General features: G+C 33.3%; 3 protein-coding genes across 10 annotated transcripts; 1 reads left to right on the top strand and 2 right to left on the bottom strand.

Moving 5' to 3' along the window:
* The first annotated feature begins 286 nt into the window (after positions 1–286).
* Positions 287–4,651, top strand: LOC103493571 (transcription factor LHW-like). Of its 8 annotated transcripts, XM_051087888.1 has the most exons (10): positions 566–1,130; positions 1,199–1,267; positions 1,436–1,484; positions 2,113–2,971; positions 3,074–3,127; positions 3,208–3,339; positions 3,422–3,530; positions 3,617–3,658; positions 3,747–3,803; positions 3,875–4,651. In XM_051087888.1, exons 4-10 carry the CDS (start codon positions 2,724–2,726, stop codon positions 4,460–4,462), a joined length of 1,230 nt encoding a protein of 409 aa, XP_050943845.1. In that variant the 5' UTR covers positions 566–1,130; positions 1,199–1,267; positions 1,436–1,484; positions 2,113–2,723; the 3' UTR covers positions 4,463–4,651. The 8 variants fall into 8 exon arrangements, with proteins under 8 accessions (XP_008452590.1, XP_008452592.1, XP_050943845.1 ...); XM_008454370.3 differs by having other exon boundaries at positions 565–1,130; positions 1,436–2,971; XM_008454369.3 differs by having other exon boundaries at positions 566–1,267; positions 1,436–2,337; positions 2,445–2,971.
* Positions 4,652–7,119: 2,468 nt separating this feature from the next.
* Positions 7,120–12,004, bottom strand: LOC103493570 (low-temperature-induced cysteine proteinase-like). The gene is made up of 5 exons (XM_008454367.3): positions 11,240–12,004; positions 8,519–8,754; positions 8,274–8,414; positions 7,738–8,187; positions 7,120–7,562 (listed from the first exon to the last, which is right to left on the bottom strand). Exons 1-5 carry the CDS (start codon positions 11,793–11,795, stop codon positions 7,458–7,460), a joined length of 1,488 nt encoding a protein of 495 aa, XP_008452589.3. The 5' UTR covers positions 11,796–12,004; the 3' UTR covers positions 7,120–7,457.
* A 9,021-nt stretch (positions 12,005–21,025) lies between these two features.
* On the bottom strand, positions 21,026–22,246 carry LOC103493569 (ethylene-responsive transcription factor ERF011-like). The gene has a single exon (XM_008454366.3). The coding sequence runs from the start codon at positions 21,700–21,702 to the stop codon at positions 21,247–21,249; it is 456 nt and encodes a 151-aa protein (XP_008452588.1). The 5' UTR covers positions 21,703–22,246; the 3' UTR covers positions 21,026–21,246.
* Between the last annotated feature and the right edge of the window lie 3,123 nt (positions 22,247–25,369).

Consider the following 25,369-nt stretch of genomic DNA (forward strand, 5'->3'; position numbering starts at 1 on the left):
ATTATAATTTTAGATAATTTAGAATACATAAAATTCCCTCAAGCTCGAGTTAATGTGAGCTTTAGGAAGAGATACTGACTTGACTTCCATTCTATTGGGTCAAAGAATTGAGTTGGGCCTATGCTTCGAAATACCATCTTCCTTTATTTTGAGGCCCACATTCCATTGGGTTAGTCATTTCACCTTTTTCAGGGCATCCATGATGTTTGCCTGATAAATATAAATCGAATTTAAATACTTACTTTGATTTTTATATTTTTTATGATATGAATCATTTTCGTTCTTATATTTTTAAAATATTCATTTTGATTCCTAATATTTTGATTTACGTACTCTCTAACTATCATATTAAAGGATTAAAATGTTCATTTTTTAAAAGTTCAATGATCAAAATGAATCAAAGTTAAAAGATTATACAAAATAAAATGAATATTTTAAAAATATTGGAAGCAATATTAAAAACAAAAACAGTACTAACTGACATGTTTGGTTTATTTTGACATATTCTATTGGGTATATTATTTGATTGTAATAGTTAGCATGATTCAAGTCCGATGGCAGAGGACTTTCTCTCCAAAATTACTATTGGCTACAAAAAGAAGTAGAGGTGTCAGATAAACTTATTTTATTTAATTGAATTGAATTTGGAGTCCTAATTTCTCTTTTTATCTCTCTCAAAATATGGGTAACATGGTTGAAATGTTTGTAAAGTTGCTACATTTTAGAATGGAGACGGTAAAATCTTGAGACAGACGGAAGATAGAAGAGATGGAACGAATTCTTATTGAGTGGCCGATTGTATTGGTCGCTAAAAGCTTCACTTCCACCTCTCAATCTGTCCTAGGCCGCGTTTCTGGGCTTAACCAACATGCACGGAAGGTGTTTGTTATAATGTCAATTCCAAAAAGGTGGAGACTGGCAGAATGGTGGTAAAGGGCCAACCCATGGGTCTAGATTGATATCATTGGAGAAGTAAAGACAGCCTTCTTTTTCCAAAATTACTGTTGCTGTCGACGCATATTTACTTGCTTCAGTAATGGGAGGCATCTTCCCAACATTGTGTTTCTTTCGTCACAGCCAGTAGCCCCATCTAATGCCCTATTATCCCCGCTTTCAATGTGATTATAAAGGTCCAATAAGACATTATCCTTTATTACATAGGGTACTGTTAGCTTGACATTTATGTGGCTGCTTTCAGGTTCAAACATTGCAACAGTGATACATCTCAAGGATGGCAATTGAATTTATTGCAGCTCTTCCATATTGGGTGGGTGAGATTGTTTTTGTTCACGCGTAGTGAAATGGACAAAAGATTTTTTTTCACCTCCCATTTGGCTGGTCCATGTTCTTTACACTGTTTTAGCATCTTTGAAACCCATTAAATTGAAGATTAGTTATAGATTAGTACTTATTTCAGCTATCTTCGTGTGTACAGAGCAGGATAGGGTGTCTGCAAAAAGGTGGAGGGGACATACTGTGGAAGTGTATGGTGCTCCTTTCCCCTCATAAATTCGTGGTGGACCATTACTTTCTCATTTCTTTATGTTTTTCTTTGTTCTTCTCTGTGTGCTAGATGTTTGAACACTCAGCATGCTTAACTGGCTGTCTGATAATCTGCCATCACTAACTCTTGAAGTTTGAAGAAGACGTATTATCAGTTTTAACAACATTTAATTGGGCATTTGATTAATTACCTGATGCAAAATAATTGGGATGGGTGCAGTATAATAATTGGTTATAGTCAAGTCCTTTTGAGTTTAATTAGACTTAAAACATAACACATTTGGCTTGAAAAGTCATCATTTTCTCATTCATCTCTTTCTATACTGAGCAAGAAGGGTACTTGACTGGACACTCGTAGCTTTAGTAAACGCAGCCAACTTAGAAAAAAACAATAATTGTTGAAGGGCTAAGGTTGCCGATGGATATATATTATGCCAGCTAAGCGATGTTGACAAGAGAAGAAGATTTACCTCTTGGAAAGGATCCTTCTATAATAATTTTCTAACCCCATTTTTTAAGGAAAGGCTTTCCCCGAGTGTTCATGAAAGCTTATCAAATATTTAATAAGTCAGTTGGCCATGAAAGATTCAACTTCGTCCCTCCTTGCAGAAAATTTAGCAGGCGGGTTTTCAGTAAAGCAATTGATACCATGGATTGCTTCTGTCAAAGTAAATGAAGCATGGAACTTGAGAGTGTGAGAAGACCAGAGCTGTCTTGCATATGGTGGGCCAACATAAGGACGAAGTTTGGTGCAATTTGAATCCAATGGAGCTATCAAACTTTTTGCGGACCACATCACCTACAATAGACAAATTGTTATGTAGGCATTTGCCGGTAATGAGTGTTAAATGATTTATTTTTTCGGGAAACAGAACCTTGGATTATATATGTATTCCTTAACACTTGCATGTTTTGCTTTCCTGTCCCGTAAATTATATCAGGAAGTTGCATTGTGAAGATCCTCCAACGTTTATTAATGTGCAATATATGTATTAGAGAAAATTTGAGGTTATGAGTCGATAATGAATCTATTAAATTTTAATGAGATTTTTACGTAGAGATTACTGTAATCCCAAATCAATAGTTGTAATATGATTACTAAATTTTATTAATTTTAAATTTTTAGTTCTTTTTTGGTGGCGAAATCACTACCACGGCATAAATTATATGTATAGTATAGCCAGGACTAGGAGGAGGTTGAAGCGTGTTTCCCACACTAAATGCCAGCGAGTAGGTGTAGTAAGTACCATGATTGCTCTTTCCCATTTAATTGTGAGGAGAAAGACGAGTACAGAGCCAATCGGTTTTCTTTCAGTAAAATGGAAAGTGGCCTTCCCATGCTTAACTGTCTGTTGCAACACACTTTAAGGAGTTTATGTTTGTCTTCAGACTCTTGTAGCTCTACCTCTTCTAAGTGGGTTTATGCCATTTTCTGGAGGATCCTCCCAAGAAACTTTCCTCCTCCCAAGTAAGCAAACTAAGAATTCAAGTGCACATGGAAGTGATGGATGAGTTCAAGTTGTATTCTATTTCATGAGATATTCTTCCCACGTACTTTGGTTTGTTGCAGGTGGGAGTTTGGCGGGAGTGCCCTTGATCGCTCAAAAGGAAACAAGAGAAACTGGTATGTATGGCAAAAATGATAACTTTGTTAGATATCTTGACTGCTTGGGGAGTTTATGAGTTGAATTGGTTTTATAACAGGATTCTTGTTTGGGAAGATGGATTTTGTGATTTCCACGAATGTCAAAGAGCAGCAGGTGGGTGTATTACAGGAAGGTTTGGAGTTGATCTCTTCTTCAAAATGTCTCATGAGGTTTACAGTTATGGAGAAGGGTGAGAAAATCCATACATTCATTTAGATTCTTTGGGAAGTTCTAAAGTACTGTTTTATGAATCTGCATGTCCCTGCTTGCAGATTAGTTGGAAAGGTTGGAGCAGATAATAGTCATAAATGGGTTTTCAGAGATAACGCAACTGAAAGTGATCCGAACCTCATCTCCTCGTGGAACTCATCCATTGAGCCTGTAAGAGATTTTTTTTTTCCATTTGAGGGAAAAGAATGTCAGTTCAATTCAAGCTTTCTTGAGCTTTCCACTTCATTCATGTACAGCAACCTCGAGCGTGGGAGTCTCAATTTCAATCAGGCATTCAGGTTACTATTCTACAAACTTAGCTAGCTATTCTACAAACACTGCAGTATCAACGATCACTTCCAGCTTATCAGATACTTCTTGTTGTAGACGATTGCAGTCATTGCTGTACGAGAAGGCGTAGTTCAACTGGGCTCTTTTGATAAGGTTTTGCTTTATTTTTCCTTCTCTTAGGTAAACTTCTTGCCAAGCTACACAGATTGATGGCTTTTTTGCAGGTCCCGGAAGATCTCAATTTAGTCATTAATGTACAGAGGAAATTCAGCTACCTGCATAGCGTGCCAGGTATCTTTGCGGTTCAAAGGCCCTACCTTCCTAGCCAACATCCATACGTTTTAAAGCCAGATGTCCAGATGATCGAAAACCAATCTACTGGGTTGAAGAGATTGTTCAGTTCTATGCTTGATGAATCTCCCATCAAATCCATCAACTTAGGCTGGAATACCCCACAACATTCCTTGACTACTGGATCGCCAGTGTGGCCAATACCACCTCTTCTTCCTTCCACTTCATGCAGCCTTGGAACTTTTAAATCAAATTTTCCTTCTAATAGCACCCCACCTTGTGAAGTCAATGGTCGTCCTGACCCAGTTCAACACATGTCCATTAACCACCCAAACCCAAATACAACGAAAGCTTCCAACTCAGAAGTAAAGATAGAAACCTCCAACAAGTTAGATGCAGCTCAAGAAACAGAAGAGAAACAAAATTGTTTAAACCCAAGTCTGCGGTTTGAAGATGGGGTGATGACAGAGTTGGGCTTCAGACTTGGAGAGACAACCCAGAATGGTCAAAATATGAATTAATTAGGAAAAGTACCCTTTGCAATGACATTAATTGTCACAAAAAGGATGATTTGGGTACTTGCATGGATTTGGATGGTTGGTTGGCATGCACCCAAATTGTATAATCACTGTTTTTTTAGTTATCTGTTAATAAAAATATATAGCTACTAAAGTAGTTTAATCATCAAACAAAGATGGCTTTATCTTTCATCTGTGTCTCTCTAAAGTTATTAGAGGAGAATGGTGAATGGTGGGAAATGTCTCTCAGCCGTAGTACTTGAAATTGAAAGCACAATTGAATTGGATTATGGCATTGATTCCTGTGCTGCATTATCTGTAGTGTTAAGAGTTGATTAGAGGTGGATGAAGGTTATATGATATATGTGATAGTGATGATGAAAGGATGCATCCACTCATTGAGGGCAGAGTGGGGCTCCACTCCGGTGGTCTATCCCAATCCTTCCTGCAGGTAATTGTAGTGCACCACGGGCAATGGTCCCCGGAAACAAATTGGAAGAGAGAAACATGACAAGAGAGTGTTAGAATTTGGATCAAGTTGTCTTTGACATATGAATACCATCACCCGACACAATGGATGGTCCTAGCTTTAAGTTTTCCTTTTTCTTTTTTTTTTTTTTTTTTTTTATTGTTTTTTTTCTTTTTCATCTTCATGGGGCTATTATATGAATGACTATTAGTTGCTTGTGGGGCTGCTCCTATTTAATTGAAAGCTGTTGATGAGTCCCATTGCCTTTGCTAAGATCTTTGGAAAATGATTTTCTTTCTCTTGAAATCTTGTGGGAATTATTTAGGTGTTACTTTTGTTGCCAAGATATTTCCATCTTGGAGTGGTTCTATGACGTCAGTAGAGAGTGTTATTTAACACTATTTTTTGTCTTCAATCTCTCTCTCTCTCTCTCTCTCTCAATTTGTTTCTATTATTATTATTATTATTTAAGTTTTTCTGAAAGAAGACTCTAGATACGTAATGTCATTTAATTTGTAATTGGATTGTAATCATTGAAGTATTGCAGCAATAACTCGTGTTTATATGTGAAAAAGTTGAAATAAAATAGGCAATCGCTTGTCTTCTATTTCTTCATTCTTTTTTTCTATTTATTGTTTTGGGACAAGACATGACTTCTGGTGGCCTTTTTTCCATTAAAGGGTTGATTGTTTCCATCATTTTATTTTCTTCTATCACCTGTTTCTATTATGTGCAATAATCATGTAGCAGTAGGACTGCTGGTGCCACATCTTTAGCATCAACTCTGGAAACTCTTTTATGGCTTCTTTTATTTGTCTATTATGCATCATGGGGGCCCTGATCTTGTATTTAAATTTCTTTTAGACACTATCTTGTTTAGCTTTTGTTCATTTCCATTTTCGTACATTTAAAACATATATTTTTGTGTGTTTATTCAGTTTGATTCATTATTTTTTTCTTTTGTAGTTTTATCTCTTGTAATAGTAATCGTAAGGATGAACAACCTTAAAGATAATAATCGAGTGTATGGCAGTATTTTCTAAAAATTGTAAATATAATAAAGTTTATTGGTGATAAATTTGCATTACTGATAAAATTACTAATAAACTTATCTGATCTATCGATCAATATGGTATATTCTGTAAAGATTTAGTCTATTAAAAAGGGAGTCTATTACGGAAAATTGGATGAAATTTAGTTATTGTTATTTGGTGAAAAATAGTTGAGGCTCAAAAGTTTGGGCCCAGTCTAGGCCCATCAAGCCCATGAGTCACCCAAATAGGAAAGGCTGAGCCTCCCTTCTCCAGCCGATGAGACCAAGCTGAGGTAGGTTGCTGACTACCAAAAGACAAAAATTAAGGCTGATGGAGCTATCAAAGGGCAAGCTGAGGTCCTTGACCATGACCATAGTGAACTAGGCAGCCTCATTGTATGGTCTTGACACGGATCAACCCTACCATTAATTTACCATACTTGTGCTCGGTTTGTACTAAATATGACATACGTATCCAAGCACACAGAAAATAGTACAGCAATGCAATGATGTGAGCTTGGATTCAATTTAACTAGAGTTACCAACGTGCATTGGACTGATTTAGAAATTTTGAAAGCACAAGCTAAAGGCAGAGGATTATAGAAGTATTCAACCCTATAAAATTACTGTTATATTCAAAGACTTGAAATAAGTTGTCTTTTATATATGTGTGTATATATATATATATATATATATATATATATATATATATATATATCTTAATTAAGAAATCTCTCTTTCATTCATCATATACCCATTAAATATATTATGTCCAACTAATGCTTACAACGGAATGGATTCCCTAAAGTTTATGCTTTTAGGTGGTGATTCAAAATGGTACCGAAAGAGATTCTTCAAACTTGTTATTCTCTTTATTAATATTCTTTTTCACTGGTTGAGTCTCCTATAAAATTATTTTATAAAATCACAAGTAGGATATTAACCTATTAAATGTATTTAATTAATTATATTAAAGCTTTGGGATCAATCCTGATTTAAAATAGAAATGCGTAGACAAAGGAGTAAATTTTCAGCAGATGTAAGTGAAACAAGACGAAATACATGTTCGTTGGCACAATAGCCGATCCACCAAGGCTTCACCGCCAAGCATTATTATTCTTCCTGGCAGTGCTTTTCATCTTTACTACTCAGGACAGATAAGAAAAGCTAAAAGAAGTTTCAAATACCAATGGAAATGATACATCAGATCATAATAATCAATGCACAGCCACAATTGGCCTTAATTCAGAATTATACAGAGACGGAGTGCTAATATAACTTGAAAGCAATTAGTCTCTGTTCCAAAGTGTTCATATTCAAAGACATCCTATATACATTCGTCGTGTGATAACTGAAACGACCCATTGAGAACTAAAATGTGCGAAACACCAGGAGGTATACAATATGAGATATACAGGCCTTGAAGAAGTTATCATTCCACAATAACAACGAGCCTGTCTTTTCATCCTTGACCTCCCCCAAAGCTGGCAACCCTTTTAAGCACTGCTCTTTCCAACAGTCACATCTCTATGTGCCCATGATGGCCTGGCTGCTGCTGCAGTGCGCCTCATCGCCTTCACTCCGAAAATATCATTCTTGCTCTGCACAACACAAAATAAGTTCAGTCTTCTTCTTCAAACATCAACCTGTGGCGTGATATGACTCTTGAAGATGGTGCTATTTTAACTCATTTTATAAGTGCGAGGTCTCTTTGATTTTTGCAATTTAAGATTCTCAATAACATAGACATAATAAATTGAAGTTGAAGGCAAGTACCTTCGAGCAGGTTCCAGCACGGACGTTACAGATGGGGTAGTCATGGGGGCAGCAGCTGTAATGGTCATCACAGCAGGTGGCGCTTTCAAGTGGGCAGCATCCCCATTCAAGGCACAAATTTGAGAATTCGAAGATACAGCAGCAAGTTTCAGCGGCGGGACAGGTGTAATATTCATCACATACAGATGGGGGTTTCACCGGACTTGGAGGAGTTGGGCCTGGATTTGGGGGGTTTGGTCCGCTTTTAGTGGGGTAGGAAGGCTCCATTGCAATTCCACAGAGACCGGTTGGGGAATCGATATTACGTTGCATCCTGACGTAGCCACTTTCGCCCCAGTTCGCACCCCACGAGTTTCTGACAATCCAGTAATCAACGCCTCCTTCAGAACCATATCCAACCACATTTACACCATGGTCCAAATCCGTTCCACACCTTCCAGTGAATATACCCTAAACGCATACACATACAACAAATTAGACCCTTTTCTTGTTGAAGTAAGAAAATACAAAATCTTCATAGAAAAAAGTGGTTATACCGATTGGTATAGCTGGAAACTTCTACCACCTCCTTCAATGGCAACAGACACAACCTGTTTTGATGCTGCTTTTTGCAGTGCTTTCTCATTGTTTACAGGGACGTCTTCATAACCATCAATTGAAACGACCCTTGCATTTTTCTGCAGGAGGCAAAACACAATAGAAATAAAGATAATCAGATATTAAAAATAAACTTCTTGTACTGAGAGAGAGAGAAAAAAAATAGTTGAGTGGTAATAGAGACCTTATATTGGATACAGGAGCTATCAAATCCATAGTAAGGATAATCTTCTTCAGTGTCAAGGCCGCCATTGTTGATGATGAACTCGAAGGCATAGTCCATTAAGCCACCATTGCAACCTTCGTTGTAAGATTTGTCACAATCCACCAGCTCCTGTTCAGATAATGCTATCAAGTCGCCTGTAACAATCTGGTTTATGCCTTCAACGGAAGCTACAGTTGAGAACGCCCAGCAACTCCCTTCATACCAACTTTCAATAATTAGCCTACTGATACTTGAGAGTATAGTTTAGAAACATTGACTAGACTAAATACATGTCAATATGTTATGATTAATCCCCATCCGACATGTGAGTTAAAAAGAATTGAATTGTACTTTATTTATTGATAGGTGTAGTTGTTTCATGATACATTTAAATAACATAATACTAAGTCGGTTGATAAAATTTTTGGAGAAAATATGTGAAGGAAGTACATACTCTCTCTCAGAAGTTTACAGAAAAGTTTCGACTTTTTCAATCAGCCAATCCTAATTTTGAAGGGTAGAAAGTGTAGAATTGATAGTCATATGTGTTAAAAGTTTAAAGTTTAAAGTGAAAATATAAAAATAGTTAGGGGCTAAATTGGCAAACAAACTCCACTGACAGCAAACAAACATTTGGCCAACAAAAGAGCTTTCAACCAGAAACCGAACAAGCCCAAGGTCCCACCTTTTCGTATGAGACCTATGGGCATTGACACCATAAAAATATCTACTTTGTATGTAATTATTAATTTATTATGTATATCCCTTCGAACAGTTCCTTTATTTGTCTGTATATGTAAAAAAGTTAAATCGATAAGAGATCTAATAATTGATCAAGTATTTGAAGTTCAACTTCAACGCTACCATGCTAAATTACTGTTTTTTATGAGAAATAACTGCAAAGATTTTTAAAATTACTATATGTTCTTTATTATAAATTTTCAATATAAGAGGATTTATCTTAAGAAAACAAATCTGACGTGGGATGAACTTTCAATTTTAAGAAGGTGAGAAGTACTCGTCAATTATTGTTCTTTCACAATATAATAGTTTTAATTAATCAAAATTAAAATTCTTTTCTATTGAGCTAATATTGATAGTGTCATAATAGTTACAAACATCAAAATGTAACGTGAAAGAAGATGCTACTATTAAAATAAATTTATGATTAAGATCAAGATGTTTTAACAAATAATAATGAAAAGACCCTTAAAAGAATAACTTGATTTCAAAATCTCCTTTTCTATTTCTTTCATAAAGACCATTAAGTTCTCATAATCCTTACAGTTTTAAAATGTATATTCAAGTTATCCATCTAAGGTCTTCCATATTTTAAAGAGACTATTTCACTTCTTCAACTTTCTTTTTTATCTCATTTTTTAATTTCAAAGCAACATTATACTTGATCATTTTCTTGAAATAGTACTCCACGTTTGTTGAAAAAAATCTTTCGTCTGCATACATTGCGCTAGAAATTGGAAAAATAGTGACTAAATAGTAATTTTCAAAAGAAAAAAAAAGAGGAGGCTTGGAAAGTAGTTAAATGAAAGGAGGGAAAGTCAACCAATATAGAATTTAATCTCGATGACTAAAACAAGATTTAAATAATTTTTCAGATAAGCTGTCAATTGCCTAAAATTAAAGCATCATAAAAGTTTAACTAGTACTTCAATTTGGTTTAGAACAACTTGTTGGTCTTGTACTAATGCGTCATGTGGCAATAATATTTTAAAAAAAATTGACATATAACAATTATTATAAAGATAGGTGTCAAAAAAAAAAGTCCCCATTCAAATTTCAAAAATGTCATGATTTATTGAACCAAAGAAAAAATCATGATTAAATCTCTCAAAAAATATCTCATGATTGAAGGTAGATGGAGACCAAAAAGTCATATGGCGGGGCCAGTCCGAGTTGAAGATAAGGCAGAGCAACTCAAAAAGCGCTCCCCCTGAAAAGCCAATTAGAGTGAAAGCACACCACACCAAACAGACGACCCTCAATTCTCCTAAACCAAAATTTCAATTCCAACTCATTGAAAAATCAAGAAACGTTTTTATGAATTGGAACGCATGTTAATTAAATTAGTACAAAACACATAAGAAGATCAAAAGGTCGGTCTGTCTGTAAAAATTTGAAATCCAATCCAAAAATAGTGAGGCCAAAGAAACACCATCTCAAATTTTTGGAAGGTCCCACATAAAAATCGATAAAGCTCCCAGTTTCCTCAAATTTTGATAATCTTCCCATTAAGATTCAATGGATAGATATATTTTAAAAGTATCCAAACAGAATCTACTGTATACTAAAGAAGGAGAAACAAGGCAGCAACGACAATTTTTAGTGATTGAAAACAAAGCTAAGAAACAGACAATCAACCCTCTTACAATGATCAATCATCGGTCGACCTTTTAAAAACCATCGCACCGATGGATCAGTAACAATACTATTACAAACTAAAGCTAAATAATTAAAATCCATTGCAATTAATACTGATTACTGAAAAGGTAAACTAAAAACAGGTTATGACTGGGTGTGTGTGTGTGTGTGTGCGCGGGCGCCAAATATACAAAAGAAAAAAGAAAGTTCAAGAAAAAGACACAAAATCAAGAGTAAAAATAGGAAAGGCGTTAAATAAGTACATAGGAAACCAAAAAAAAAAAAAAAGAAAGAAAAGGGGGCGAGAAAAATGGAACATACCACAACTACCCTGGTCTTTAACAGGAGCGACGGCTCCTTTCGCCCTCCAATCAATAGAGTCCGGGAGTTCATCTCCAAGGCGAGGTAGATACCGGTTGCTCGTCCTGTTTCTCCTTGAACCAGCAGCGAATCTGCCTCCCAAGTACCTAGATCGGTACTCCTCGTTCGTCAGATCTGCGAAAACATTCAAACCTAATCGGTAGGGCAAATTTTGGGCGTTGATTTCATCGATGTACTTGAGATTGTCCTTGAAGATGTGGAAACGATTTTCAGGCTCAGCTCCCAAGTTGTTGTGGAGCTTCCCGTGGTTGGCACGCCACTGATCGTAAAGCGCCATAACCTCCTCGTCCGTCCTCTGGGGAATGATGGAAGAAGGCGAGGCGGTTGATATAGCAATGAAGAGGAAGAAGAGAAGAGCCATGGTCTGGGAGGATTGGAAGGTCCCCATTACTGAAATTGGTCTGGGATTGATGATATTTGAAGAAGTTAGGAGGACAAGTGTTGAAGAAAGTGGAAGAGGAGGAGGCGACTTTATATACACAAAATTAGTGTTCATCGATGCATTAAAATAAAATTAATTTTGATGTGGAAATAAAATAAAATAAAATAAAATAAAATAAAATATAAAGTAGTAGTTAGGAAATAATAGTAATGGGGGCGAATGGGCTACGAAAGGTGAGTTTTCGGGTCAATATGGACCCGACCCGTTTTCTTTTTTGTGTTAGATATTTTAGGGAAGTTCCTTTGTTTTTGGGACGATTGTGAGTGGTTGAGGTTGATCCAAAATGTGTCTTTGCTATCTATTTATGTGAATTTACCATCGTGACTCACGTGTATGCGTATTTACCGCTTCCTTACTCCTTAAGAAAATTTGAATTTCTACTCTCCCCTTCAAACCGATAATGTTTTTAATTATTTTGTATGCATTATTATTGTTGCAAATTTTTTTAACACATTTTAGACTTTCCTCCATCTTCTTTGTATTTGTTTAACAATACAATATTACTTATTTTATCTTTCATTTTTTTTTATTAATAAATACCTATTAAAAAAAAATACTTAATACCAAAAAATATTCTATTAATAACTAACTTTACTACCTTCTTAAACCTTAACTAATAATAACTTATCCAATCAAAAATTTGTTACCTATACGTAAGATTAAAATATTAATATTTGTTCTCGAAATTGTTTAATTCTTTTCAAATAAAATTATTAAACTACTCACGTTCGATCTTTTAATAAATAATAATAATAATAATAATAATAATAATAATAAACTATTTGTACTCTTTAAAAAAAGTTTACTAAAAGATAAAATTTATAATTCTAAAAAGATTTTTAATTTTGTGAAATTAGATGCAGAACTGTGATCTTGATGAATTTAAAAAGACACTAAAATAGCATTCTTGAAGATCAAGCTAAATTTGTAAGACAAATCAAAAGAAATTGACAATCTAATAGACATGTTTTGACAAGTAATTAATTAAGATATTGCGGTCACTATAAAATTTCAATAACTCAACCGTTTTTTAATTGGACGTGAAATAGATATCATCGACAAAACTAAGTTTGTTCTCAAAACTGAGTAATTAATTAACATCTACATTGCATGTTTCAATCAAATTTGCAACGAGATTAACACGAGAATTGAAAAAAAAGATAAAAATTGAGAATTAAAATTTGGGTATGCTTCGATTAAGCACTAAATTGTAATAAATGTTGATATTGTAATTAATTTTGGACGTAAAAAAAAGTGAATATGATGACTTTCTTTTTGCTAAACTCAGACGACATAAATGGGAATTAAAATTGCATTAATCGTTGTGTTTTGTGTTTTGTTTATTGAATTGAAAATAAGGAGAGAAGGGGATAAAAAAAAAGGGGAATTGAGGGAGTGAGAAGTAGCCACGTCGTGGTGATGCGTTTGAATGGTTCCTATGGAAGAGAGAGGGAAAAGAAAGGAAAGGGATCTCTCTAAATTACACTTCATCTTCTTATCCCCTACTGGTGGGTTGCATTAGTATTGGGCAATCCAATTTTAGTATTTTACGCTCTTTTATTTTTATTATAAATTTTTAATTAATTTTCTATTTATCTATTGTGTTTTTGTCCCCTTTCCCCCCCATCGTAGACATAAACAATGACCCTTCCTTTCTTCCACTTTGCCTTATTGACCTTCTTTACCTATTTACGTAATTTTCTATCTCCTATTTTTAAAATTAATCATATTATTAAGATTCCCTTCACATTCTCTTCCTAATTACTCCTTTTTATTTTTATTTTTTTATAATTAAATTGTTGTGTTTTCCACATGATCGTCCTTTTTTATATATATTATTATTATTATTATTACGAACTTCGATATAATGAGGTAGTTCATTTCATCTTATCTCTTCTTTATATAAAAATGTGTTCTTCTTTTTCTTTTCTTTAATTTTCATATTTTATTTCTCACTTATACATGTTTTTTTTTTCATTCTTGGAAAAGTAATAAGTATGAACTACGGATCAAATTTAAACTTTTTTTGGTCAAATCTACCAAAAGAAACCGCTAACAAGTTGATTGTGAGTATGAATCTTAAAATTCATTCTATAGTTTTTATTCAAATTCAAATTTATCGTTATGGTTATAAGTGAACTTTAGGCGATACAATTGACAAAAAATAGATGCATATGCAATAAAATAACAAGATCAACAAAATAAAGAAAATGATAAAAATTAGGGGAATTATCCTAAGCTAACACGTTAGTTCCGCCCAAGCCTAGCAAAATAGTCGAGGGGTATGTCTTTTACATGTTCTGACCCAATTGGTCGAAAGATAAGCATCGTTTAATTCCAAAGTCCTATTTACTCTTATGAATAAAATATGGTAACTTTAAGAAGTGTGAGACAATTTTTTAATAATAAAAATATTTGTCTTTCCATCAATATCTCAAACTTTTTTTTCTTACACTAAAAGAATTATTCTCGCGAACTTAATTTGATAATTATTATAGAAGATAGAAGTGAAAATGTGAGTTAAAACGAAGAACGAAGTAATAAACGTTTTCAATTATTCGTATACCTAAAAGGTAGGTAATTTTTTTTTTTTTTATATCCAACAAACTCAATCACATATTGTTTGGTCAAACGTTTTCTTAACATTTGCTTGATTTAATAATGGGCAATATAGGGATAATGTCCATATCAAATTACAAAGATCCAGCTCGTCTGGACTGCATCGTTATATTATATATGTATATGTGTGTGTATATATATAATCTCTTTTAGTTTGGATTATTAACAAGTGGCTTCTAAAAGTGACAGCAAGGCAAGTAAAGATCATCAACATATTTGGTTCATCAAGCAAACATGTCTCATTCCCAAAATATTGACATTTCGTTTTTTATTTTATTTTTCTCCCTTAAAAGTGAATGGTACAACATTTTATTTCCAGTTTAAATATTCTCCCTCTTGCATCATCATGTTACATCTATTTTCTTTATAAACATCAGTCTTTATAAGATAACCTATCAATAACTAAATATCAGTTCCCACTTCTTTTAATCACTTTTCTTAAGAGATTTCTATATCTTATTTCCACCCAGTTTTATAATATTATTAATGGAAAAAGGTTGATTAGATTAAATTGAAAAATTAGGAAAATGAAATGATGGGAGAAGGTGAATAGATAAAACGAAAATTAGGAAAAGGAAATATATTGTGTTTTTTGGTTGGTTTTATAAGAAAGTCATTGTGAAGGTGGGGCATTTGAGTGAGAAAGGTAATATAGTGATTTGTAAAAGATGGGGATAAGGATTATATATTTGTGTTTTGAAGAGTGGAAGAAGTTTGCACGCAACTAAGGTGAAGGATATTTTGGTCAGATACGTAGACAGCTTCAAAATAAGATATACATATAAGAGAATATTATATTTGAGAGAATAAGAAATAAGATGGGAGAAATTCGAAGAAGATGCAGATCGCAGATACGAAGGAGAGTTATTGGATGATATTCACATGGGGAGATGAAGTAGCTAAGAAAAAGATAAAAGAAGAGACAGAAGGCAGTATGGGCTTAACTTAAAAGGCCCATAATTGTTTTACATACAATGATATATGATACCAATATTTAAATATGAAATGATCGGCCACGAACAAGTTGGAATATGGGTGAAGTGAATGAGTTTGAAGCCACAAACAAGTGATCTCTGAAGTGCAAAGCAAAACTCATGTGTTTTCATTTGGGCTTCCTATGGATCTTTTTGCCCACTTGACACATGCTTCCTACTTGCTTTTCCCTTCCACTTGTCTTTCCTTTCCTTTCCTATCTTCTCTCTTACTCTTCTATTGGTGGTTGAGGTGTTGCTCTATGCAACCTCCAAGACTTATGGATGGACTCAAGCCCAAAAAGAAAATTAGGACACAACATCTGCACGTTTCAAGAAGAAAAGGACTTCCCAATTTGGAAATATAGTAAATTTTTTATTTCCGTAATCACAATGAGTAGCATTTTTAGAAGAATTAATCAATGATATAGGAAGCAGATTTTCTCCAATATTCTGATTATTTGTTATTTATTCCAAAAATAGTCTTTATTTCGAATAAAATTCTTCACTCTCTTAAGCGAACACTCGTTATATTTGTTGGGATTTTCTCATCCTTCTCTTGCTCAATCAATCCTCTTCGATGTTTCTCTCATTTGTTCATGTCGGGATTTGTAAAAAATGATGAAATTGAGAGTTTGGGTTTCTTGACAAATTAATTTTTTAAGTTTAATTTTAGAGAATATTGGAAGCTTGTAAGAGCTAATGGAGTTTTTAACTAAAGCAACAATAATCTAATAGGTGTAATCAACTTATGGGTTTAGACTTCGTGTAATCAATTAACATGTGAAATTTCATATAAGTGGTGGTGAGTATAGACTTAAGTCACAATCTTCTATTTAACCTGATCTAATTGAATTTCATCCAAATTTTCGTTCTACATTTTCTTTGATTTATCGTTAAAATGATTTCATAGGCACTGAATTTTATCGCTTGTTCATATAAATATTTCTACAATCAATTACACGAAACATTTACCGACAATAGCAGTGTTTTTATGGGAAAAAACAAAACAAAAACACCATCGGTCCACCTATAGGAATCTATACATTTTCTTGAAATATAAAGTTAAATCTTCTTTTAAGCCTACAATTTAGTGATAAAAACTTAACATTAAGACTCTAATCCACACAAAATAAACAACAATGAAACTATAATTCTTCACCAATAGACTTAAATCAACAATACTATAAAAACAATAATGAAACTATACTTTTACTTATTTTTCATGAAAACAAATTCAATTCATTTTTCAAGTCTATTGATGTTAGAAACATAGCATCAATAGACACCTATTAACATGTACACTAAAATAACAACAATGATATATATATTATTCTAATTCTACGTATAAAAATTCAACTTTCTCCAAACCTATCAATGATAAAAACCTATAATCGATGAACTCTAATATTAGAAAATAAAACACACACAATGGAACTATATATATGTTTTCTTACCTTTTATGAAAATGAATTCAACTTTTTTCAAGTGTACCAATGATACAAATATATCCAATAAACTCTAAACAAGTTTTAAAAAAAACCATGGAACTATACTTGCTTTTTCATTAAAATATATTCAATTTTCTTCCAATACTGCTAGATACTTATCAACAACATTAAAAATATAAAAAAAAATTATAAATTTTTTTCTTACTTTCCATAAAAACAAATTCAATTTTCTTCAAGTTTATCAATGATAGAAACCTATAATCGATAGACTATAATGAACAATACAAAAAGAAAAAAAAGACAATCACTTCAAATATATTTTTTATGGCATGGTTTTACCATTAATGAAAGTTTATCAATTATAAGTTTATCATTCATAGAGGCATTAACGACTAGTTTCTACGAATTATTCAAAACTAAACAAAAATCGTGAATCATAATGATATGTTTTCAAGGATATGCTTATTTTCATCATCAATAGAATTTTATCGAAGATAAAAATGTGTATCACTTACATGTTGGAATCGTTATTAATAAATGTTTATCATTTATAGAAAATAATAAAAAAGAATCATGAACCACACTAATATATTTTCGATGATCATATGCTTTTATCGTCGATAAAATTTTATCACTTACAAGTATATCATTGATAGCGTGTCATCACTAATAGATCTATGATACAAAAGTATTGATGATAGAGATATATCAACAATAGTTTTCTATCATTGATAAACCGATATATCGATAATAATAGTATGGTATCAATAATAGATCTTTATAGGAGTCTATCGATGATAGGTTGCTATCAGGTCTAGTCTATCGATGATGATGGACTTCAGAAATTAAAAATTTCATGTGTTTGATGAGTTTTTTTTTTGTACATTTCTATAGGCTAAAAGGTTAGAAGAAATTTTTAACCTTTGTGTTTGTTATATGTGGAATGAGCCCTCCAATAAATTGAATGGTGTAGGTGTCCGTACTTGCCCATCTTGGCCTCCGGCATCTGGGCCATTTCTTCAGGGCCCACTATGGACCTCCGTTCCTCTTCTCCGGCCCACCAACACTGACCCAACCCTCGCTCTATCCCTCTTCACTAAATTTCTCTTTGTTAGCAACCACATTATTCTTTCTTTCACAATTTGATATGTCGTCGCATCAATGATGCACTTACCATTGTCGACATTTCCTCATGTGTGATAATGTTTAATTTAGGGATCCCAAACTACTTTTTAATGCTGGTCGTTTTATAGAAATCAATAGACTATGGACTACGGATTATACACTAACAAAATTTTCTCATCTAACTTGGACTTAAGATGTGTTTGGATTGTACTTTCAAGTTATTAAATTAAAAAATAAGTTGTTTTGGAAAAAAGATTATGCCTTTTGCCATCATCTAAAATAAATTTATAAAATATTGTAGTTTATGATAAACAACTTAAACCAAATTTTAGAAAAATAAATTTGACATGTTTAATGGTTAATCTTCTTATTTGTATGAAACAATGCGGCCAACACCTTCTACTATCCTCACCAACCAACCTTCAAAACCATCTCTCTGTCAATTGTCGTCGACCAACTTTTTTTGACCATTTTCTTTATGGTCTTTGCCTATCGACTTTTGTTGGTTATTTTTATGTGACCGTTGTTGGCTTATTTTTGTCAATTATTTTATAGTAACCGTTATAGGTCAACTTTTGTCAATCATTTTTCTATGACTGTTATTGTCACCAACAACTATTTTTTTTGTGATTGTCATCGTTTGACTTTCAATGACCACTGTTGTCAACCTCTCATTATCATTTTAACGTAACTGTCCCTGGTCACCTCAAACCAACATCCTCGATAATCATCGTCGAACCTCTATCAAAATCTCCATATATATAAGCCTTTTACTCTATTAAAATCAAACAAATTTTTACCTAACACTCTTGAAAGAAACATTGCCGAACACATATCTGTTTTTCTTTCAAGAAATTTTTAGAAAAAATGTTTTAAAAAAATTTAAAAAAATATTTTTTTTCTTTTAAGTCATTCAAAACAAAACCTTAATTAATTAATTAAGAGAGTGACTATTTAGTTTTTGTCCATGCCTTAATATTAAATTTTTAATGGCACAACTTTTCCAAGTATAAGTTGTTTGTTGTTTGTTGAGTCTAATAAGTAAAGTTAATAGTCTAACTCAATGCAATTGATACCAAGAGAATACAACCCTTCAAAAGGAGACATGATTATTCAAATAGATAATTTTATTGAATTCAACAAACCCAAGTAATATCTATAGGTTGCAACTATTTAAGAAAGAAATAGTTACATATTGAACGAGAAGTTAAAGTTAATAAGAAGATAGTGGTCGAAATCGTGGCATTATGAAATCATCGGTGTTCATTTCTTTTACGGCTCTGCTTTGAAAAAATACACAATTGCGTGAATATCTCCGCCCTGCTCTCCCCACACCTAGGCAACTACCAGTTATTTTTGTTCACTTTTGCTGCTCTAATTCCCCTTCCCTCCATCGTCAGTTAAATTACAATCATATCTTAGAATAGTAAATAGTAAGTTATATTATGATATATTTCTTTTTCTGATCACAAATATATTTCTCAATTAATATTCGGCCGACGACCATACTCAAATATTTTATTTTCACTACAGACCCACTCTTGGGTTTGATGGTTGGTTGAGTTTATGAGTTGTGACTCTCCCCCACATCATTTCTCCACTCTCCGCTTCATATATATTAATGTAGTAGTTTATTATTTCCACATAATTGTGTGCTGTGTACGGAGTTATGAAATCATATAATACATTTTTGTCTCATCATTATTGTTTCTTTGATTTTTCTTCTGTTGTAGCTATCCCCGAAAGCATTATATATATACACACAAAATGGTCAGTGGCCGTCGAATTGTGGATTTATTCAATTTCTCGAATATATTAGAAGGATTTTTAAGCGGTGGGGACAAAAGTTGTGTTGTAAATAACTACTTGACACGTTACTCAACTATATCCCAATCCCAACAAAACCCTCTTCGCATTGGGAGACGGTTCCTTATGAAAATGACACCTCCATCGCCCTCTGACTCACCACCTCAGTAACATTTTCATTGTTTATTACCATCGTTTTAGACGACATAAATACCATATTGTTTCTCACAATTTCTCTAACTTTTTGTTTGTTTATATTGTTATGTTAGAAATTAATAAGCTTTGGTAGTAAGGTACCTTGTTACGCTTCCTGTATATAGTTTACATCTGGATTGATGTACATTTTAGGACCTTCTATTATTATTATTCTCTCTCAGCGAAGTTAGTATTAGTGATCGAATCGATTCCTGTAAACCCCACCTTCTTTTTCCTAAATCATTGATTAAACGTCTAATCTTAAAGTGAACAGTAAATTAGAGGGTACCCGTTGACTGCAGCCTGCACCAGCACCGGCCACCGACCTTCTGTTTATGCGAAATCTAGTGATGGGATTTTCGTTAATTATTAAAACTGCTGTTTCTCTATTCGGTTTACGTATTAAAATAGAAACTTCAGCTACCTTATAATATAACTCACTATTAATTTATTTATATTGGTAATGGGGTGCGCATGAAGGATATATACACACATAAACACATATACAATTATGAAGATTGAGATTATGTACAAGATCCATGAAAAGCGGTGTGTTATAATTATACAAAATTAATGGAGTTCAATTTTTCAGGCTCGACCCACATCCACAGCAGGAATTATAAAGGAAGATGGGGAAGAAAAGTCAAAAGTTTTGATCAATTGTTTAATTTAAAGTTCATTTACATAGATAAGATGATAGAATTTAAGAATTTCATTTAATACGAGAAGACTAAAGCCCAACCATATTGACGACGGCGGGAGTAGTAGTAGAATTAGTTTTTTGTTTGGCAAGAGCGGAGAGCGGCGGCGGCAGTCCGGTTGCCGTCACATTAAATGAAATTCAACGGCAAGTGACAAATTGAAAAAAGAAAAGAAAGGAAAAAACCTAATATATGAGAGGGCCACTACTATATATCGCTTTCTCTCTCGCTCTCACATAATATTGGGCTTCTCTTTTCTTTGTGCCTTCTTGTGGACTCCACAAGCATGTCATGTGCACCATTTGTTGTCCCCCCTCCCTCCGAACTTTTTTTTTTTGTCCCTTATCTTAAATTTCTCCGGTGGGCTTAACCGGAACCAACCGTCCTCGGCGGCGGTAACAAAAACTAACCACAAATACCAAGAAAAAAATTTTGAATTCGAATAAGAACGAAAATACAAAATTAGGCGAGAGTTCAAGTATTCGTATAAGCCGGTTACAATCGAAGAACTACAACCGAACAAAACGGAATCATTGTGGTTCCGTTTTTTTTTTTTTAATCATGATAATCTTGTGAGGAAAGATACTCTTTTTAGTAATTTTGCTTATAACGGTGGAGAAAGAGATATTAATTGAGATTAATCGTCGTCTGAGGTTTCAGGGTTGGGGTATTCGTTTAAATCGGGCTTATCGGAAACTTGAGTACCGGCGGAATTAGAGGCGTGGAGAGAGGTCTGGATGGCGTCAACCCTAGCGCCGACTTCGGTGGCTCGTTTGCGTATGGAGGCGGCGGACATGTCGTGAAGCTGGTCGGTTTCGAACATCAAATCTGGGAAGTTAAGTCGAGCGGTGGGCCCACGGAGATAGAAGACAGCGGTGTCGTAAGCTCTAGCGGCAGCGACGGGGGTTGTGTATGAACCAAGCCAAATCCTGGAGCGTTTGTTGGGTTCTCTGATTTCCGCAACCCACTTTCCCCACTTCCTCATACGTATTCCTCTGTAAGGCTTTTCTTGTTGGAGATGATTCTGATCATCATGCCGTTGCTTCCTCTTTGGGGATGATGAATTTACAGAGGAGCAAACTTCTCCTTCCATATGATCTTTAGAGAAAACACAAAAAATTAATTAATAATCCAAACACACGGTCTGTGTTTGGGTGTGTATTTAAATACAAAAGAGTTCAGAGGTAAAAATCGAAAATTGAGAAGCAGGGAAGGGGCGGGGGGGGGGGCATGAGAAAAACGATGAATATGAAAAGGAAGAGTAACTACATGGGATTTTGGGTTGGGATTTTCTTATGAATTGGGTATATAAAAACAAAAAGAGGCACAGCCGTTCGAACCAAAAAAGAAGGTGGCGTTGTATGGATGAGCTTTAAATACATAGATAGGGTTTGGGTTTGGGTTTGGGTTTGGGTTTTGGGATTATATTATTTATACATATATTAGGATAAAAGGACGGGGCCGAAATTTGTTTCCGACTTGGCTGCTTCTCTGTCGAATTGGCACGGCCGCCACGTTGATCTTCCTTCAAGACAAATCCAACCTTGGCCGACATCTTTTAAACATCTCTCTTCCTCCTTTTACTTTCATCTTTTTATATTTATCTATTATTCCCCCCCTTTTCTTTTCCCTTTTCTTTCTCTCCTTAATTTCCCTAATTACTCACTCTTACTTCATATTATAATATGATACCCGGACTTCATATGTTGACGGCCGGAGAGAATGGTATCCACCGAAATTCTGAAGTAATAATAATGGTTGTATTATTTTACATCATTTGTTACGTCTAAAAACGTACCACATTAAGTCAATATAAGAAGTCGGTGAAATTGATGAAAAGAAAGGGAGTGAGTTGAGAGGTTAAGGATGGATGATTGGAACTGATAAAAATATAGACATAAATATATATTTAAGGTGAGAAGTAACATTCACCGAACGAAGGGGTGACAAGTACCAAAAATATAAAATCCACGTAGCAGTTTGTGGACATGCGAGAGCCGACGTGGATTTCTCCTACCTAATTTTAATTCAAACGAAGGGATTTTTCTTCTCTCTTTTTTTTTTTTCTTTTCTTGACCAAACTGAAATAACAGAAAGAAAAAAAAAAATATATATATATATATATAGATAATATTATTTGTATATGTCGAAGGTGACGTCGGGAAAAAAAAAGAAGAAAGCTTAGATGGTGGACAAGTGGATGATGATGCGAGAGCGTGGGAGCGAAGCAGCTAAGACAAAAGTCGGTGGCGGTGGTTTCTGTGTCCGCCCAAAACTTTCCGTCCACGCAATTAATATTAATACTAATTTTAAAAAGAATATTACAAATTTCCCCCTCAACTTACATATTACATTACATAATACTCTTCTCTTTATTTAATTTTGCACTCTTAATAAACTTTTATGGATATTCATATATTTTATTTCAAAGCATTGTTACCACATGGAAGAAAATAAAATAAAATAAAATAAAATATAGTTGGTCAAGTTGTAAATAAATTAAATGATTTTACTTAGTGAAGTTGGGATAAATTTTACTAATAGAATGTTACTACTAACATGATTCGGATTGCCTAACTCAAGATATATTACGTGAAAGTAATTGTTTGGCCATAACTAATAAGGAGGAAGGTCGGTTTGATTAAACATCTTGACTTTTAATAACTCTATGTTACGAGTATGATAATTATTATCCTTAATTAATGCTTTATTCAACATTTAAAATAAGCAATGACGATTAGAGTGTGGAAAATGTATGGCATGGACATTTTCCTTTTCTTTATCATTCAATTTTTCTCTCTCTCTCTATATATATTAGTTCAATAAAGTTGTAGCGGTATTAAAAGGAATCAAACCAAAATGAATATGATTCCTCGATACATATTATCCTATTTTGAAATTGGAGGTTTGAATCCTCCCTATGTTGTATGCTATGTTAGAAAAATATAGTTGACTATGGCTCGATGAGTATAAAATATCGGTTATCATCTCAAGGGGGGAAAAACATGTGAAAAGATAAAAGGGAAAGGACCACCATCATTGCGTAGATAAGTTAAATTGTAAGTGAACTCTATATGAAAAATGTCATCACGATGATGAGGTTGTCATTTAGGATTATATATCAACGTTTTCAATTAAATTTATCACACGCACATCATCGTGATAATAAAAAAGATGTGATTGGTAATGATTTTATTAAGATTAAAATTTAGATAATTAGTGAAAGGGCATTACATTTAAAATAATAAAGATTAAAAAAAAAAAAAAAGGTGTGGGAGAAGAAAAGAGTATACTTATTATTTTATATATACAACAAACTAAAGAAGATTAGGGAAGAGGTATGCGTTGGGTGCAAACCTAGGCGGTGTCCAATGATAATGTGCCATGTGGTAAATTTATTAAATGGTTTTGATTTTCTCTAAATATTTTAATTTTGGTAGATAAGTAAATTAAATTATTTCAATTATTTTTTTTTTGTTTTTTATAACTAAGTTTATTTCATTCCCATTTTTTTTTTATTATGATTTGATTGTTTTAAGAAATTGTTGGACTTTTTAGCTAAGAACAAAAACTTTTCTTTTTGAATTTGAAAATTAGTTCTTAAAATTTGTTTGGTTTTTTAAAAACAATCGATGAAATTTTTACTTAATTTCACCTCTGGTAATTATTTCAAAAGTTACTACAACCTTAAGCTTAAATATTCGCATCCAAAACCAACCTATATAATCATTGTGAAATATATAGAATCCAATATACATACATACATTGAAAGCCACATTATAGAGCTATCAAACATTTAATGACAAATTTGACAATTAAAATGAAATCAATACTAACATTCAAGGCCACTATTAATCCACCCATATCGCTTAAATAACAAAATCATGACACCAACAACTAAATTCGTTCTTAAGAGAAACTTAAAACATATAATTTGATAATTATGAAAGTATGGTATCATAGAAAAACTAAATTTTAAAATAAATAAAGGAGAAATAAAATAAATAATTTAGGGAAAATCCAGAAGAGGACAAGTTGGGAGAGGCAAGTCGGCTGGGTTTGGCACAACATAACTATGCTCATAACTCTTACTTCCTACCTTTATTTATATATATATATATATACGTGATTTGAAGGGTCTTCTCTTCATTATGTTGAGATCCAAATTACATTATACATATCCTCCCCCCACTTTTATATCCACAAATAATCTTTCCTTTTTCAGCATTATTATCTCTCTCTCTCTCCTATCGATTTTTATTCTTTAAGGATTAAACTAAACTAATATATCAAAGTAATTGTTCTATTAAAACTTATACGATTTGCTTCTTTTTTTGTTTTGTTTTAATTTTTAATCTTTCATAAATGTCAATCTAAAAAGATAGACAAAATTAATTACCTCTATCGATGAATAAATTATTAATTATGATTTTTCCAACTCGACCTTCTTTGTCATTTTCATTTAAAGAAACAGAGAGCATGCACTTCAGTAATCAACTCAACACACTTTTTCTTTATTTTCTGGAAAGAAAGAAAAGAAAAGGGTTAACTACAAACAAACTAAACGTTGATATATCTGTTGTCATTTAGCGAAGCCAGCAGTTGCCGCCACCACACACATACACATTTCATCCAAAATTACGCAATAATCCTCAATTAATTAATCATATTATATATAAATAACTGAAATTAATTTTAGACCAATATTTAAGAAAACATGTAGCAAGGACAACCTGTTTGGATAAACATGGAAACGTTTG

Source organism: Cucumis melo, chromosome 7, assembly GCF_025177605.1.
Source record: "Cucumis melo cultivar AY chromosome 7, USDA_Cmelo_AY_1.0, whole genome shotgun sequence".
In the NCBI taxonomy this organism is placed as follows: Eukaryota; Viridiplantae; Streptophyta; class Magnoliopsida; order Cucurbitales; family Cucurbitaceae; genus Cucumis; species Cucumis melo.

Bases quoted from the DNA above. Each gene is read 5' to 3' on its own strand.
- LOC103493571 (XM_008454368.3), top strand. From the start codon at position 2,724: ATGCCAGCGAGTAGGTGTAGTAAGTACCATGATTGCTCTTTCCCATTT. The intron at 2,972-3,073 runs GTAAGCAAACTA...GGTTTGTTGCAG, and splicing joins AGAAACTTTCCTCCTCCCAA to GTGGGAGTTTGGCGGGAGTG. The intron at 3,804-3,874 runs GTTTTGCTTTAT...GCTTTTTTGCAG, and splicing joins AACTGGGCTCTTTTGATAAG to GTCCCGGAAGATCTCAATTT.
- LOC103493570 (XM_008454367.3), bottom strand. From the start codon at position 11,795: ATGAACACTAATTTTGTGTATATAAAGTCGCCTCCTCCTCTTCCACTT. The intron at 8,755-11,239 runs GTATGTTCCATT...GTTGGTATGAAG, and splicing joins TAAAGACCAGGGTAGTTGTG to GGAGTTGCTGGGCGTTCTCA. The intron at 8,415-8,518 runs GTCTCTATTACC...TGCCTCCTGCAG, and splicing joins GCTCCTGTATCCAATATAAG to AAAAATGCAAGGGTCGTTTC.
- LOC103493569 (XM_008454366.3), bottom strand. From the start codon at position 21,702: ATGGAAGGAGAAGTTTGCTCCTCTGTAAATTCATCATCCCCAAAGAGG.